This window comes from Mesoplodon densirostris, chromosome 10, assembly GCF_025265405.1.
Source record: "Mesoplodon densirostris isolate mMesDen1 chromosome 10, mMesDen1 primary haplotype, whole genome shotgun sequence".
In the NCBI taxonomy this organism is placed as follows: Eukaryota; Metazoa; Chordata; class Mammalia; order Artiodactyla; family Ziphiidae; genus Mesoplodon; species Mesoplodon densirostris.
This window is the reverse complement of record NC_082670.1, coordinates 70,706,434-70,722,842: the sequence shown is the minus strand read 5'-3', so window position 1 is coordinate 70,722,842 and position 16,409 is coordinate 70,706,434. Positions and strand designations below refer to the sequence as shown.

At 46.8% G+C, this 16,409-nt stretch overlaps 1 protein-coding gene across 3 annotated transcripts in view; it reads right to left on the bottom strand.

Annotated features, from left to right (window-relative positions):
* Nucleotides 1-2,043: 2,043 nt before the first annotated feature.
* Nucleotides 2,044-16,409, bottom strand: part of ARIH2 (ariadne RBR E3 ubiquitin protein ligase 2) — a 50,463-nt gene continuing 36,097 nt past the window's right edge. For 2 of the 3 annotated variants that reach the window (XM_060109319.1, XM_060109321.1), the window contains 11 exons: nt 15,346-15,496; nt 14,085-14,206; nt 12,722-12,831; nt 11,239-11,356; nt 10,217-10,267; nt 10,105-10,126; nt 7,557-7,708; nt 6,572-6,715; nt 5,884-5,952; nt 4,658-4,741; nt 2,044-4,428 (listed from right to left, as the gene is read on the bottom strand). In XM_060109319.1, the coding sequence (XP_059965302.1) occupies nt 4,357-4,428; nt 4,658-4,741; nt 5,884-5,952; nt 6,572-6,715; nt 7,557-7,708; nt 10,105-10,126; nt 10,217-10,267; nt 11,239-11,356; nt 12,722-12,831; nt 14,085-14,206; nt 15,346-15,496 (1,095 nt within the window). In that variant the 3' untranslated portion in view covers nt 2,044-4,356. Of the gene's footprint in view, nt 4,429-4,657; nt 4,798-5,883; nt 5,953-6,571; nt 6,716-7,556; nt 7,709-10,104; nt 10,127-10,216; nt 10,268-11,238; nt 11,357-12,721; nt 12,832-14,084; nt 14,207-15,345; nt 15,497-16,409 lie in introns of all 3 variants that reach the window. The other variant, XM_060109320.1, reaches the window with a different exon arrangement.

The following is a 16,409-nucleotide window of genomic DNA, read 5'->3' as shown; positions in this document are numbered from 1 at the left end:
CAAAAAGTTTGTTCAGGTTTTTCCATAAGATGTTGCTGAACTTTTTGGCCAACCCAATACATGGGTTCATCCAGTCACTTTTAGGGACTATCTTGTCAATCTCCTTAGGAAACTAGAGAAGCACTGTCCAATAAAAGGAGACGTTCTGGATGTTTTCAGGGGGGGGGGGGCAGATGGCAATGGGAAACTTTGGGGCTCAGCCAAAGCTGGGATGCTGACCAAACACCTCCAGTGGTCCAGCATCCTGCTTCAGATGGAGTAGGAACTGAGCTCTGTAGGCAACTGGCAAGTCTGGACTCTCCCAACATGAAGGCAAAGACAGAGGCAGCGCGGACCTGGCCCTTCTTCCTGAAATGAATTCCAGATGTCATGGTTTTCTGGTATCCATGAATGAATGTTGAGACCATTTCCTTTTTAGCTTTTTAAAACCTATAATTAGATCACCACAAAATGCTCATGTTCCTTAAACTATTTTCCTGAACTCCATTCTCCTAAGTTCCTATTACCTGTATCCAATTGAGTTATGCTTACTGCTATGCACAGCTACTAACATCACCAGAGGGCAAGCAGGTTGGGTGGGAAGTGGGGGGCGCCTCACCCCCTATTTCTGCTCTGCCTGTTGTTAGCTATGGGAATTTCACAACCACAGCATAAACTATAATTTCTTGGCCTTTTAAAAGCTATGGCCTTTTTGATATCTAAACCTCTCACCACCCAGGCTGGCTCACCTCATGGGGGTGGCAGTCCCATCTCAATCATGATACATAGTCAAATCTGGGTCTTGTGCTGAGCTGTGTTTTAATCTCTATTACAAAAGTTGCATTTACTTTCCAGTTTCTAACAGTGAATGTTTTTTGTTTTGCCATTTACTAGAATGATGGCCTTGGGCAAATTACTCATTTTGGACGGTGACAGCACCTACCTTACAGGGCTGCTGTGACGACTAAGTGGATATGTGCTCAGTGACCATTAGTGTGATTATCTTCTGGGGACAGGAACTGGTCTAACAAGTTAAATGGCTATGTCCTCTGTGCCCAAAACAGAGCTCAGTATATAGGTAATGCTCAGATTGTTGCAGGAAGCCCTGAAGAGTATGTGGAAAATCCCTCCTCCAGATTTTGCTAGAATGTGCTATCTTCTCTTGTTCTAAGATCACCAAGGGTATGGTGCCAAGGCCACTGGTGTCCTGCCCACCGATCTTCAGGAGTAGCTCTTCAGCCCCTGGCCTTGCTGCCTCAGTGAAAACATTCACTAGTGACCAGTTCTGTCTGTGTCCTCCATGTTCTGGAGGCTCCTAGAGGGTAGAGACCATGTATCTTTTGCACACTATTGTATGCCCAGGTGCTGAGCATGGGGCTTGGCACATCAGAGGTCCAAAGAGGAGCAGTTGTGGAATTGACTAGCAGTGTCTGGGATCTCCCCGGCCTTGGCTGCCCTGTGCATGCTGTGCTGCCCACAGCGCTGGAGCCTTCACCCCTATCAATGAAGTTGCCGCCACTCCTGACACCACAAGTGCTGACCCCCTTGTTCAGAATCCAAGCTCTGTTTCCTGTCCTCGGCCTTTGGGATTAAACTCCAAACATTTCCAGTTCCTGTCGAGAGTCCTCTCTTCCTAAGCCCAGGGCCCCTGTGAAGCCACAAGTCCCACTTCCATACTCCATGGCCCTTTGCTCCCACATCTGCTTTGGAGGGACCCAAGGATCTTCTGAATAAGCAGCTCAGGGACTCAGCAGGGCTGTAGGGCATTGGAATCAGTTCATTACCACATCCTGGGATCTGTGTTTGGTGGGGAATCATTTGGCCTGCACCAAAGGAGGGAAAGGAAAACCAAAAGTACCAGAATATTCCACTTCCCTCCACAGATGACCTCTCCCCAGAAAGGGAAGAAAGGCAGAGCAGTCAGGCCAGTGGGGCCTTCACAGCCCTCTGGAAGAGGGGACTGGCCAACAGGAAGGCCCCTATTTGGTGCTCACTGGCCTGAACCCCCGGGGGCATTGGCTCAGAAGGCTACTTGGATCCTTTGAAGAATGACTCTGCACACACTTTTATAATCAGAAACTTGCAGTTTATTTTGAATAAACCACTCAAGGTTGAGCAGATGACATCACCTCAACTTTTTCTTTGAAGAAAACAAAGATATATGGTAAATTCATGAAAACACTGTGCCTTCCTTTGCAGGGCAGAAAAATTCTGCCTGACCTTTTCCATCTTCCTGATGTTAACAAGAGACAGCCACGTGAGGCACAAAAGAAAGCTCTCTGCAGATCAAGGGCTGCAGGCTGCAGTCTGGGCACAGAACCTCCTGCAGCTCCAGTGGTTGGGGCCACAGCTGGATGCAAATGCACTATGTGGTAGCTGTGCAGTCCAAAAAATGCCCAGGGCGCCGAGGGTGTGACTTAAGGTGCAGAGCTGCAACTCAGCTCCTGCCGCTGCCATGGCAGTGACACAGAAAGGATTCAATGCACAGGTAGAAGCTCCAGACACCAGGATCTTCTATGGGCCAATGCACCACAGTCACACCCCACCCCTAGGTCCCACAGCAGGCACACTCCTCCTTCAGTTAGCTCAGCACTGTCCAACTCTGGGTTCATCTGCTATACTCCTAACTTGTCCTACCGCTCCACCCCGTGGTCCCTTCCTTGCAGGAGATGACAGTAAGAGGCAAAACCTGATCGGGGAGAAAGGGAGCCTGCAGCCGGCTATGTACCCCATGACTCCAAGAGTTACAGCTGTCCTCTGCCTTCAAGAGTGATTCAGTTTACAGCTTACATGATACCTGGGAAATTACCGACTGAGGTGAAAATGTTTGAATATCAAAGAATTTCCAACACAATATTTATTCACAGATCTCCCAAGCAACTCTTCCAGGAGGTCAAGGAGGCCCTATTGAGTATGGACAACTCTGCCAGCCTCAGAGTGGAGGCACTGAAAAAAGCCATAGAAACCCCAGGAATCACAGATGTAACTTCTGAGAGGCCCACAGGACCAGGTTCAGGACAGGTAGGACACCATGCAAACCACTTGTTCCTCTGCACTGTGAAAAAGCTGGCCCTTTTCCCTGGCCCGCCCCTTGTGGTACAGGAGCTGGGACCACAAATCAAGAACCGTGCTGGCCTCAGACTCCCAGACCCTAGAGGTGCTGTCCTCCAATAGCTGAAACCAGGCAAGGGGGAGTGCAACCAACCCCTAGAGTGGGTAATGGAGACATACACTCCAGGTTAACATGAAAACAATTTGTGCAAACAAGGTCCCTGAGCCAGGCAGACCAGAGTCCTTGGGAGGACCATGCTGAACTCTGACCCTAACGTTCACCAGAGGAAAGTGTCGCAGGACAGTGTCAGGTATGGCTGTGTGTGAACCTGGTCAGAGTCACACCACGGGAACACTGGCACAAAAGAAGGAACCAAGGTAAAACAAATTTATTTGGGGGAACAATTCCCTTTAAAAGTGGATCTCTATCTTTAGAAAACAAAAGAAAACTGTGCTGAACTCACATCCCCTGGTCTGGAGGGCCACAAGCCCACCTACGTGTTCTGCTGTGGGCTCTGGCCTGAGTAGCCAGACCCAGGTAAAGCTCACTTTCAAGAATTAAGATGAGTCCACAGACACACAGTGCCATCAGACAGGATGACACCCCATGGCAAGACTCCGTTCTGTATTGTCTCCTCACTGCCAACGTAAGGCAGTGCACCTGACCACAAAAGGGTCTACAAGGACCAGGCAGGAGGCACGATGTGATTCCCTGCACTCCATGCCTATAACTCAGGCCAACTCAATTTTCCACCATCTGCCACCCATGCTCTTCCCTTGGGACTCTAGCTGTGGCCAAACCCATATGAATCTGGAAAGCAAAGACCACCGGGGCCCTCTTGCAGTAGAGATTCTGAGGCAAGGTGAGCGGGCAGCATATGTTACATTCTAAGTAAAATAGCTAGAGGTTAAAACACTCCAATGCCAATTTATTTTTTAAAAAGGGTTCTGTGTAATTCTATGGTTTGCCCCCTCTTTTTGTATAATTGTACAACCTTTGAAAATTATAAGTTGTAATGATCTAATCCTATTAATAGTCATTCAGAAAAAACTTTCCCTCCCTCCCAACAACCATCCAGGGGGAATTAAAGGTCCTGAGAAGAGGCCAATTCAACATGGCCTCTACCCTGGGAAAAACAAAAAGCAAAAAGATGAGGGGAAAAAAAAAAACAGAAATCGACTAAGAGGTGTGTGGCCAGTGTCTCTCAGGAGTGGGGCCCTGGCTGTTGCCTGGGGTTGTGAAAGGCAGAGCCTGCAGCATGCAGTACAGCAGCCGGGAGACCTCGCAGCCACATCTTCCTCACTCTGGCACGTCCATGTCCCAGCCTAGGTGTCATGGAAATCCTTTAGCAGGGTTCTCCTCCGCTGCTCTGCTATGTGCATCTGGTTCTCTAAGTCCTGCATCAAGGAAGCAAGATAGGTGCTTGCATGGCCCAGTCCCGTGAGCAGGGAGCAGCTAAAGCCACCCGACCCCTGCCCCCACTGCCACGGACTCCAAGAAGTCAAAAGCACTGACCTTCCCACCCTTCTCAGCAGCAGCCTCCAGTCCACATGCCAACCACCATGTTACCTATTACCACACCGGCCCTCCTTTGCCTGCCAGAGGATCCAAGAGGACAGCACTTACCCCTCTGTCATAGCTGTCTGCACGCTCCACCTTCCATGACAGGTTTTCGATCTCAGCCTCCAGCTGAGCCTGCTGGTATTCAAACTGTATGGGTAGAGCAGGAGGGTCAAAAGGAGAAGGGGCTGTAGCCGGGGCAGGGCCTGCAGATGGGAGGGGCAGATGCAGCACCTCAGGCTCGCATGAGCTATAGACAACCCTGTCTCTGATACTGTCCTCAGAGAGCAGTGCTACTTCCTGTACCCAGAGCCAGAATCCAATCAAAAGGCTACCTATGGAGCACAGCCATGTGGCAAGGCCACACTCACCCTCCGCCCCCAAAGAAAAGGGAAGAACTTAAGCCACTGAAGAGAATGCTCCCAACATACAGGGAAATGGATGCTGCAAAAACAAGTCAAAGTGGATATTCACAGACACTGTATTCACTGAATACTTCGTTTTTTCAGCCCTTCTGAAAATCAAGAGTCTTAAAATTTTTCAAACCATTTGACTTAGTAATTATATACCCACTGCACAAATCAGTTGCACAAAGAGGTTTCCCAATGTCTTATTTATGATAGTGAAAAACAGAAACAATAAATGCCCCAAATGTTGGTACAACCATATACTGGAACATTTATGCAACTATTACAAAATGGCATTTTCCAGCCTGGTAAATAACGACAGCTGCAAAAACAATTAGTTGTAACAAAAAAATGTTATATATATAACCTTGATTATAGAAATAATATTAATTTTAAAAGGCTAGAAAACGCTAACAGCGGTCATTTCTTTCTGGTGGGATGATGAATAATGTTAATGTTTTTCTAAGTTTTTCAACATTTAAACAGTACGTGTGAATTACTTTATAATTGGGGGGAAACAACCCAACATCTAAATGAAAATTAAACCAAGATGCAAAAAAAGTCCACTATATTTACGAACATGCAAGCTGCATATCCTCCCAAAGCATGGGCACTGGTTCCCAAGTGGCAACAGACATTTTCAGCCAGTCACCCCAAAAATATAGTTGTTCACGGGCTTCAGTATATCTGCCTTCCTATTACACAAAATACCAGCACCTGAGATCTACTTTGGAAATGCCTAGGGGAGAAATAAAATTTTACAATTGCCAGTTTTGATTTTGCCCTCCCAATAACCAGGCATCTGGTCCTTGCTCTCCTGCAAAGTGCAGGTAGAGAAGGGCACCTCTGAAGCTAAGAGAGCAGAGAAGAATCGCTTTGACTTACCAGCTTCTTCCTGGGTCCAGACTCCATGTAGTATGCATATGGGTACGTGTACTGCAGGGTGTATCGACACTGCAATAGAGAGAAGAGAAGGGACCTGTATCTATGACCCTAACTACATGGATCTCAGGTGGCTTTTACAGTTCTTACCCCACCATGCAAATTAGCCTGGCTCAACGGGTATGGGCCTGAAAGAAATGAGGCCAAGGCAAATAAAAGATGAATTGGGGGACAACATGGCAAAAACTGAAACAAAAATGGTCACAGAACACCCACAGTTCCTTTTTCACACTGTGATTTATTACCAGCAGCTGCCTCAATGGCTCTTCCCTCTTGAGTCGGACATCAGAGTCCACACATCTATCTCAATACTTGTCCAAAGACAATCTCTTATTTTCCTTTGAGTGATGCATGGATGGGACAAAAGAAGAAAAGGGCTCTAGTTTTCCCTGCAGTTCTTTCCCTGCAGGCAGAGGCACTGGAATACTCTTCTTAAAATCCCCTGGACATCCACAGAGGGCTGGGTCCTCAGTGGGCACAGCCCAGCAAAATGTGGACCCATAAGCAGGAGCATGCAGGACTACAGGACTGCTGAGCCCCCTGCCCCCTACAGTGCCTCCCACCCTCAGAGGTCTGGGCCTGACAGGGCTGGGCATCAAACCATGGACTGGAAGAGTGAGGGGCTACAAACCTTGGCCAAGAGCTTGGCAGCATTCTGTAGGTACTGCCAGTCGATCCACGTCCCCAGATTATTCATGACCCTCTCCTGAATCTTCTCGTGAATCCGCTGGTATGTCTGTGCCTCCAGCTGCAAGCTCTTGTTGTGGTTCTCCCACTACAGGGTTCAGAGGAGGGAGAAAGCTGCAGGAGCCCCAGGAAGGTGGAGATCCAAAAGGAGTTCAGGATGGCCACAGCCTCATCGAGCTGATGGGGACTGTGTGTCCCTGGGACTGCAGGAGGGGGACTTCCTCAGTCCATGCTACCAACCCTGTCCAGAGCAGCTGTCTGCCTGCCAGATCACTCTACCCCCCTGCGGCAATAGGACTCGAGCCCTGAGGGTGAAGCAAAGCTAGGTAACTACAGGTCTCTTGTGCTTAGAAACCAAATGTCCCATGCTCTGTGGGCTTCTGAAGGGTCTTCCTGGGATGAACTGCCCTCTGAATCTGACTATTAAAATGGCACTGGATTACGGGGAGGGGCAAGATAGGGGTAGGGGATTAAGAGATACAAACTACTATGTGTAAAATAAGCTACAAGGATATACTATACAGCACAGGGAATATAACCAACATTTTATAATAACTATAAATGGAGTATAACCCTTAAAAATTATGAATCACTATGTTGTACACCTGAAAATTATATAATACTGTCAGTCAGTTATACCTCAATTAAAAACAAACAACAAACATGGCACTGGATGGAAAAGACTGTCTGATGATCCTTCATTATCCTTCAATTCATCATCCAAACAAGGTCAGCATGTCCTTCCTTGTTGGCTGTGGCCGCCCTGTGGAGCCTGAAAGCCGTATCTATGGAGGCACCACACAGGCCACTGCAGGAGTTCCACTTCCTGACTTCTGTGTGCACATGCTGGCTGTGGCTACCAGTCACTGGGAATTTCACCCAGCAGGCCAAATGGAAGAAGCCCACCCTCCAGGCTTCTGGATGCCTACCCTCTCAAAGTAGAACAAGTACTTCTTGAGGGCCTCCCTGGCCTGGGCTTGCTGGCTCTGATTGACAATGTCAGGGTTCTCCTTGTACCGACTGCACTCATAGTACTCGCTGCCGTGGGTCTTCCAATCTCCTAGACACATCCAGCAGAAGTCTACACAGAATAAGAAAGAAGTATTTACACACACGAGACAAGCCCACATTCCTCCAAAGTCTTAGGCAAAGCAGGAAAACAGACAGATCCTGCTCTGGGTGGGGGGTGGGGGGGTCACCTATCCAGAACTCTCCAAGGGTGCCTCTTTACAGAGGGAATGTATACCTCTCATCCCTGTCACATCCCACTATCCCTGTAAGCCTGTCCTTGCTGATCTGAACAACAGCCTATGGATAATCTCAGTTTCATGAACACATATGCTTTGTGCTGTTTAATCCAACACAAGCAGATGCTGACTGTACAAGGCCACTGGTTTGCTGTGTCAATGCCTTTGTGACAAGCAGGAACTTGTCCAACTGAAGCCCACCTGGTCATTCAGAAAACACATTTGCCCTCCTGACTATCTCCCACTCTCAACACCTGTCCTAGGTATTGTACATGAAACTGGAAAGAAAGACTTTTCCCTCTTTTCTTCTGTCGTAAACAGCACATTTTTATGGGAATTCCCTGGCGGTCCACTGGTTAGGCCTCGGTGCTTTCACTGCCATGGCCTGGGTTCAATCCCTGGTGGGGGATCTAAGATCCCACAATCCACAAAGTGCGGCCAAAAAAAAGAAAAAGCACATTTTCATAAAACCCACCCAATAGTGCATACCCAGAATTATGACTCTGTTTCCATACTGAGGAAGCAAAGAGGGAAAAATAAAGATCCCCTATGGATGCTATACATCCGAACAATTATTGTGGCCTAATGGAGAGGGGCCAACCACAGTTCTATGTTCTGTCTCTGCCACAGACCCCGACAGTGGTAAACCCTGTTTCCCAGGAATCACTCCATATGACTTCCCAAAAGGGACTTCTGTAAAATCTGGAGAAGCTAAAGCTAAAGCCAAATCGAGATACCCAGAGGTCGTTCACTTCTCTTCTCCTAGGAGGCTTCATTGAACAGTGGCAATATTGCTTTCTCCTCAGTCAGCTAGGTTGTGTTTGCTACTGTTTTAAATACTACTACATTGCTTAGGGTTGCCTGTACAGGTAGTAAAACTATACAGCAATGTGAGGGATGGAAGTTAACTCTGGGCAGTAAGGGATGGGGAGACTATGACTGAGGAGGGACACACAGAGGACTTTCTCAGTACTAGGAATGTGGTGGGTACTCAAGTGTTCACTTTGTCATTTCTCTTTAAACTGTACGTATGTCTTGTGCACTGTTCTAAGTGGATCATACATGTCCCTCTCATTCAAACATGCAGAAAAGCTAGGGTGGGATATCACTGAGGAAATATGCCACTACTTGGCCTATCTTCATTCTACACTTCAGGGTCACCACTCCAGTCTAAAACCTTGCCTCGTCTTCTCTGATTACAGTGTGCTCCTGGGAGAACACAGGAATAGCATTAGTCAGGCTCTTACAAAGAGAAACTCTCATGGCCTCCTGGTCGCCATCTAAGCAGCTGTGTAAGAAACCTATCTAGACATATTTTCTACCTGAAGGAATTTTATTTCTTTACTTGATCTGGCAGGAAAGGAAAGCAAAACCAACAGGTTCTATGTAACCTACACCTCATAGATGACGGAGGCCTGAAAGGCCAAAACCCCCTCTGAAAACTTTATAAAACCTCAGAGGAGGACTTCCCTGGTGGCACAGTGGTTAAGAATCCGCCTGCCAATGCAGGGGGACATGGGTTTGAGCCCTGGTCCGGGAAGTTCCCACATGCCACGGAGCAACTAAGCCCGTGCGCCACAACTACTGAGCCTGCGCTCTAGAGCCCGCGAGCCACAACTACTGAGGCCTGCGCACCTAGAGGCCGTGCTCCACAACAGGAGAAGCCACTGCAATGAGAAGCCCGCGCACTGCAACAAAGAGTAGCCCCCACTCGCCACAACTAGAGAAAGCACACGCACAGCAACGAAGACCCAATGCAGCCAAAAATAAATAAGTAAATAAATTTATATGTATATAAAAAAAAAACCTCAGAGGAAAACTACTATTTTACTGCCTCCAGTAAAACCATGTACAGCCTGCTTAAAAGGTATCTGTAAGGCAGCACAGATAAGCCCCATGCTACTTACCTGCCTTGGCAAAAATAAAAAGAACACACTGAAACCTTCTTCTTGGATGACTGAGGATTCATGAGGGTCTAACAGTCACCCCAAACTTGACTTCTGACTACATGTGTCAGCGAGACGGCAGTGGGATTATAAAAGGGACCGAAAAATAATAAATCAAGAAATCAAGAAATGCTTTAATCTGGTTATCATGACTGTAAGTGACTGAGGCTGCCCTCTGTTTTATCACTTCACCACAAAAGCACTCACTAAACAAGCAGTGGAGACCCGTGCACAAGAAACAGAGACTGTGCCACTGGGCCTTGTACATCAAGCCTGGGACTCACCGTGTTTACACTTGGAGCATTGCTGTCAGAGGGAAACAGAAGAGAACATGTTAAGACCATGCTGACCAAAGGCTCCATGTCACATAAGCAAAACGTACAGGCGTCTGCTCACCATGTGATTGCAGCCTCCATTCTTCTCAATGCAGATGTTGCACTTGGGACACTGAGGAGACAGAAGGGTGCCATTAGGCTCACGCACCATCAGGCCGGTTCTAAGACAAATTACACAAAGCTCCCGGCACCCGTGCCCAGTAGCTCATCGTGCGAGCACTTCTGGGGAGGAGCATCTCACTTAAATGTGGCGGGTCGCTGAGGCTGGAACAGCAATTCAAGGAAATGAGGTCAGCATGTTTGGCTCTGAAACACTCCAAGCACCATCTGTCCCTGCCACGAGGCCGCTCAGATTAAGCACAAGCTGAGTCAGTAGAGAGCTTGCCTGCTTGGGAGGAATGCCAAAGCAGCATAAGAGCTGCCACACTGGACTAAGTCCTCATCAGCTTGCCTGAACTTCTGCTTCCAGGAGAGGCCAAGGAAATAACCTCTAAAGCTCGCTCTCATTTGAGAGACGCCAGCAACCCCAGGCAGCAATGCAGAGATCAGTCTGATGCTGTGCTCTTCCATCGCCATGAAAAGGACTATGCTTAATGATGTCATGGTCACAGCTGTGCTTGTGGGTGCATCAACTCAGCGTGTGACTGGCACAGGGTACAGCCTTGAGTGCTGAGTCATGCAGAACTCAAGGGGCTACAGGCCATGCTTTCCCATGGGAAGTTTCCAGGATGAGAATTGGGCAGGCCTGGGCTTGCATTAGAGTTCTGCTATTTATTAGGTGTGGCTATCAACTACCTCCCTCCCAGGGCTGTTAAAGTTTGGGAGGCATTCAATAAAACCTAGTCTTCTTCTAATTAGTTTTCCTAAGGGTCAAACTTCTCCAAGCATTTCAGCAATTTATTAAAATAAATGCACTTGGTGCATACTATGATAAATTGCTACAAACTCTGCCAGGTCTGGGCAGCCTCCATCAAGAGCCTCCATCAAGAGCCCTGTTCTGCTCTCAGATGGTACATCTCCTGGGCAAGGCCCTGGGCAGCACTAAGGAGGGCAGATCCATGACAGGTAAGATACAGTCCTTACGTCTTTAGTGTGAGCACTAATGTAGTTGGCTGTTTCAGAGTCGTCTGCACACTTCGTGAGCCATTTCCGAATTGTGGCGCAGTCTGTGGGGGCGTGATACATCTGACGACACTTGAAACTTAAAACCAGAAAAGATAATCGTTAGGTCAGATCCTGTGTTCTTCATTTTCCTTCTGTCCAAGCCAACAGATCCTGAATTAGAGCTTTTCAAAGAGGTAACGTCACCTATCAAGGCATCTGAGACCTTTTCTTACCCAGGATTATACTGAAGTACTGTGTGAATTTCTCTCAATAAACTCAAATGAATGTTTGTTTTAAATATCTTATGTGGTGTCAATCCTTCCTGACAGGATATCAAATTCAGAATTCAGCTTCCCAAAGGGCACGGGGATGCATTCTGAGAAGATACCTCAATTCAGGCCCAAGGCAGGAATGAGATCCAGTTCTGGGAGCCTTGGCTTATCTCCAAGTCAGATGTGCACACAGGATGCACAATGCCAACACTTATGCTATCTGTAGGGGGCAGGACACATCTGACAATGCTTGAAACTTAAAATCAGAAAAGAAAAACACTCCAACATTCATCAGGCCAGGCTCCCATGTTTTTAATTTCCCTTTTGTCCAAGCCAACACAACTTTATGGATAAAAGCTCTCAGGCAGGTAGCCTAATACATGTCCCATGGAAAAGAAGTTCATAATGCAGGACACAAAGGATGGAAAGCAACCACATTAGTGGTTCTTAACCTTTGGTGAATCACAGACTCCCTCAACAACATCTTGAAAGGCAGGCACATATGCACACATACCACATTTTCTACATACTTTCTCTGAAGCCCCACCATGAATTTTCCAGGGAGGCATGAATTGGGGACAGGTCTGGACCTAAATTATGGCTCTGCCATTACCTTGAACTTGAATTTCCTCACCTATAACGTAAGAGTAACAACAGTACAATCATACACAGTTGTGATAATGAAGGTAAAATGATCAGGACAGAGCATTTCCTCTGGTAAGCCTTCAGTATACTTTAGCTATTCCCATAATGTCTACTGAGTAGAGTAAACCCCAGGTAAATATAAACACATTTATGGATTATAGTGTTTTAAAATTAGCAGAAAGGCCAAGAGAAAGATTAAAACGTTGATGGTTGTTGCTTTCAAATACAGTAGTATGTGAGTTATCTGTGCAGGTAGATACACACCCATAAAGACATGCAGTCTCTGGGCCATGAGCCTCAGTAGCATAAACCACAGCACATTCCCCAAGAATCTGTGCCCCTTTCTTGTCTCCAGACTGACTATTATCAAACATCTCATGGAACATGAGATGCTAGGTACAAACCCTGCCCACGTGGAACAGAGCTGCTCTTCTGGCTCAACGACCCTGCCTCTCCCAGCCCCACCCTCACAAGAGCAACAGCAGTGGTGCTTTAGGGCAGAAGGCACAAGCCCAGGGCTGCTCAGCACCCACACTCATTCTTACCAGAAGACCTCGTTGCACCGATTGCACTGTACTCGGCGAGCTCTGGGCTCCTGTACCCGGATAACCATGGGGCAGTCTGCACCAGGGCACAGTTGGAGCTGGTAGTGACTCTGTGAACACACCAAGCAGGGGAATAATGAGGACATCCCCTAGTTGGTGCCTCCAAATTAGACCTCCCTGAGTACTCAAACATCTTCTGTTCTTCCAGCTGATGACTTATATCAAGGGGCTACAGGAATTCAAGATGGATGTTGTGAAGACCAGACATTAGGCAGGTAGTGCAAATGACCTTCGTTTGTTTGCTTGTTTTTAATATTTATTTATTTGGCTGTGTCGGGTCTTAGTTGCGGCACATGGGATCTTCGCTGTGGCATGCGGGATCTTTCATTGTGGTGCGTGGGCTCTTCGTTGCAGCGTGCGGGCTTCTCTAGTTGTGGAGCACAGGCTCCAGAGCAAGCAGGCTTAGTTGCCCCGCGGCATGTGGGATCTTAGTTCCCCAATCAGGGATCGAACCCGAACCCCCTACATTGGAAGGCAGATTCTTAACCACTGGACCACCAGGGAGATCCCTGAAAATGACCTTTGAATGCTTAGCTTAAACTAGGTAGCAACTCACTAGAATGCTCTAAGATTAGATGACAAAATGGAATACAGAAGTGTGTCTCTGAAATTAAAGGGCATAGGGACCAGGGCTGGAAAGGAACACAGACCACTCAGCTGTGCATAAGACTCTGAGGGGCTCAACGACCCTCAGGCATCTACCAAAGGCAGCAAACAGCACAAGGAACAAGGCTTTGCTTTTCCTGTGGCATGTGCATGAGACGACCCAGACCATCAATCAATCCAATAAGCTTAGGCATGAAAGACAAAGATGAAAATTATGCTGCATGGAACCAACAAGCCTGAACAGGTAGCACAATAGAGGGGAAGGACTCCAAAACTGACCATGCTGAAAACCTGAACAAGTTTTCAAATTGCCCAGAAAGCAACACCTCTTCTTTGTGCTGAACCATACAGTGAACTGAACAGAACAGCAACTCCTGAGATATGCCCGACTTGTGTTTATCCCCTGACATACAATAGCTTGTTTAAGCAACTTTGTATAAGGCGGGGATGCCTGACCATTCTACAAGAGAAAACCAAGGCTCAGAGAGGTAAAACAATGGGTCAAGGGATACATAACAAGGAAGCAACAGACCTGGGATTCACTAGCACTCTAGTAGTTTTCAAACTGTTTTAAAGCCGTGGAGCTCTTTCTTCAAACGAAAGCATCTACTGGCAGCCTAGTCTATAAAGTAACTGGTGAGCATCTGATGAAAAGCAGGCCTGGGAAGACAGAGGGCACAACAGGGGCTGGGCATACCTCCACATAGTCCCTGAAGAGGTAGCGTCTGTATTTGTCTCTCAATTCTTCATTGGGCAGCAATGGAAACACGAAGTCCTCTGGTGTTCGAAGCGGGCAGTCCTGAGCCATGCAAGATACACCTGTTGAACAAAGATAACCTGATGGACAACTGTATCACAGAAGACATAACGATAATATATTTGCTGAGTTCAACCAACAAATTCAGATTCTACGTAAGGAACTCCTAAAGCATCAGAATTTATTCAAAGAAGAGAGAAATTAATATATTTGCACAGTGATGCAACTAAAATATTATTCCAAATTAAATAGGATAGGGAATTCCCTGATGGTCCAGTGGTCAGGACTGGGCATTCTCACTGCCAGAGCCCCAGGTTCAATCCCTGGCTGGGGAACTAAGATCCCATAAGCCGCACAGAGCCACTAAAAAAAACCCCAACAAAAACAAAACAAATTAAATCATATATATCACAAATAGCACCAATAAAAAACAAAACTGTTTAAAAAATCCTATAGGGTGGGCTTCCCTGGTGGAGCAGTGGTTGAGAGTCTGCCTGCCGATGCAGGGGACAGGGGTACGTGCCCTGGACCGGGAAGATCCCACATGCCGTGGAGCGGCTGGGCCCGTGAGCCATGGCCGCTGAGCCTGCGTGTCCGGGGCCTGTGCTCCGCAACGGGAAAGGCCACAACAGTGAGAGGCCCACGTACCACACACACAAAAAAAATCCTATAGGGTTATCAACTAACAATTTAGTTTTGTGATGTTTAATATTACATGCATGTGATTACCGTCAATACAATGAGATTTTGCAGACACAATTAAAGTAATGCTAATTTAGTTTCAAATATCAAGTCATAGTTAAATAGTCCTTTAACTGATCATCAAGTTTGATTTGTGCTTATATTTCCTAAATAACAGCTAACTCTCTAGGTGTTTCTGAGTTATGGCTGCCACTTTGAGAATCAAGATAGATACAGTAGGCAGCTTAAAGGACAGTTCTCCCAAAAGGTAAGAGAAGGTAGCCTTGCATTCACACCAACGTCTACATATATGCCCAAACATTAGCCTTAACTCTCTCATTTTGCTCAGGTCTAAACTTTGCCATTGTTCAGACAGATGTGTTTGGAAACCAATGGTTCTGACAATAAAAATTTCAATTAGGCTCACAAGAAAACACTCAGTTGACCTGAGAACCTGAAAGGGCAGAGCTAAAGCTAAATACTTCATGCCAGCCTTTTATAAATCCTATGGCAGACTCACCCACACCCACGCCGTCCTTGACAAGTACTGAACAGTGTTGCTCCCAGCAGCTGCGGCAAAACTGGTGCTGACAGGCCAGAGACAGTAGGTTTTCCTTCCGCACAAACTGCATACACACTGCGCAGTGGTGAGGGGGATGGGTTGTGGGGACCTGGGGAGAGGCAGAGTGGTATGAGCCATGGGAGGCAATTCTGACCCTGCAACAAGTGTCAGAACTCAACTTCAATGTGTGCACTCTGCGAGTTCCAGTTTTGAGCAGAAAGCATATTATCAGGAAGGCTTTCTGAAGGAGGTGGTAACTGAACTAGGCTTGATGAATCACTAGGATTTAGAGAGGCAGAGAGAAGATGGAAATGAGAACTAACAGTAGTTTATAACATCAGGCTGAAAAGACCAGGATTTCAGAACTGTCAAGGTCCTTAGAGGTCATTCAATCCACCTTCTTTCAGAGACTATTGGGTTTCTTTTGAAAACTGCCCTCATTCAGCACAGCACAGAGTTGCTTCTCAACAAGTACTACAAACCCAGCCATATAGGTGCTTAGAGGCTGAGTGTGAGCCTCTAACATCCCACAATGCAGTTTTACTTGTCAAAGACAGTGGTTTTCCCATATCAGTATGTCCAAAACACACAGTATTACAGTTTTTACCAAGTTACAACTCATCCTTAACATACCAAGGAGATGTCACATACAATTAATTTAGAGAGATGAGGAAGGCTTCTACAAGGGAAGAAACTCTTCTAGTTTGTGGGCAAATAACTGTAAAGCTTAAACTCCAGAATCCATACCATGCTACACAAACTGGCAAAGACAATCTGGGAACCCCAGCCAAAAACACTAACCAATGAAAAAGTCCACTACATGTTTAACATTAGGTTCTTGTTAGTTTACTGGGAATACAAAAAATAACTTGAGGAAAAGGACCGTATTCTCATGTTTGTCCAGTATTCTCCTAGAAATTTTCTCCTAGGAGATTGCAGAAGTTATGTGGTGATCTGAGCCCCAATTCTCCCTCCTGACAGTGCTTTTAACATGGCCCTCATTCATTTGACAAATGCTGACT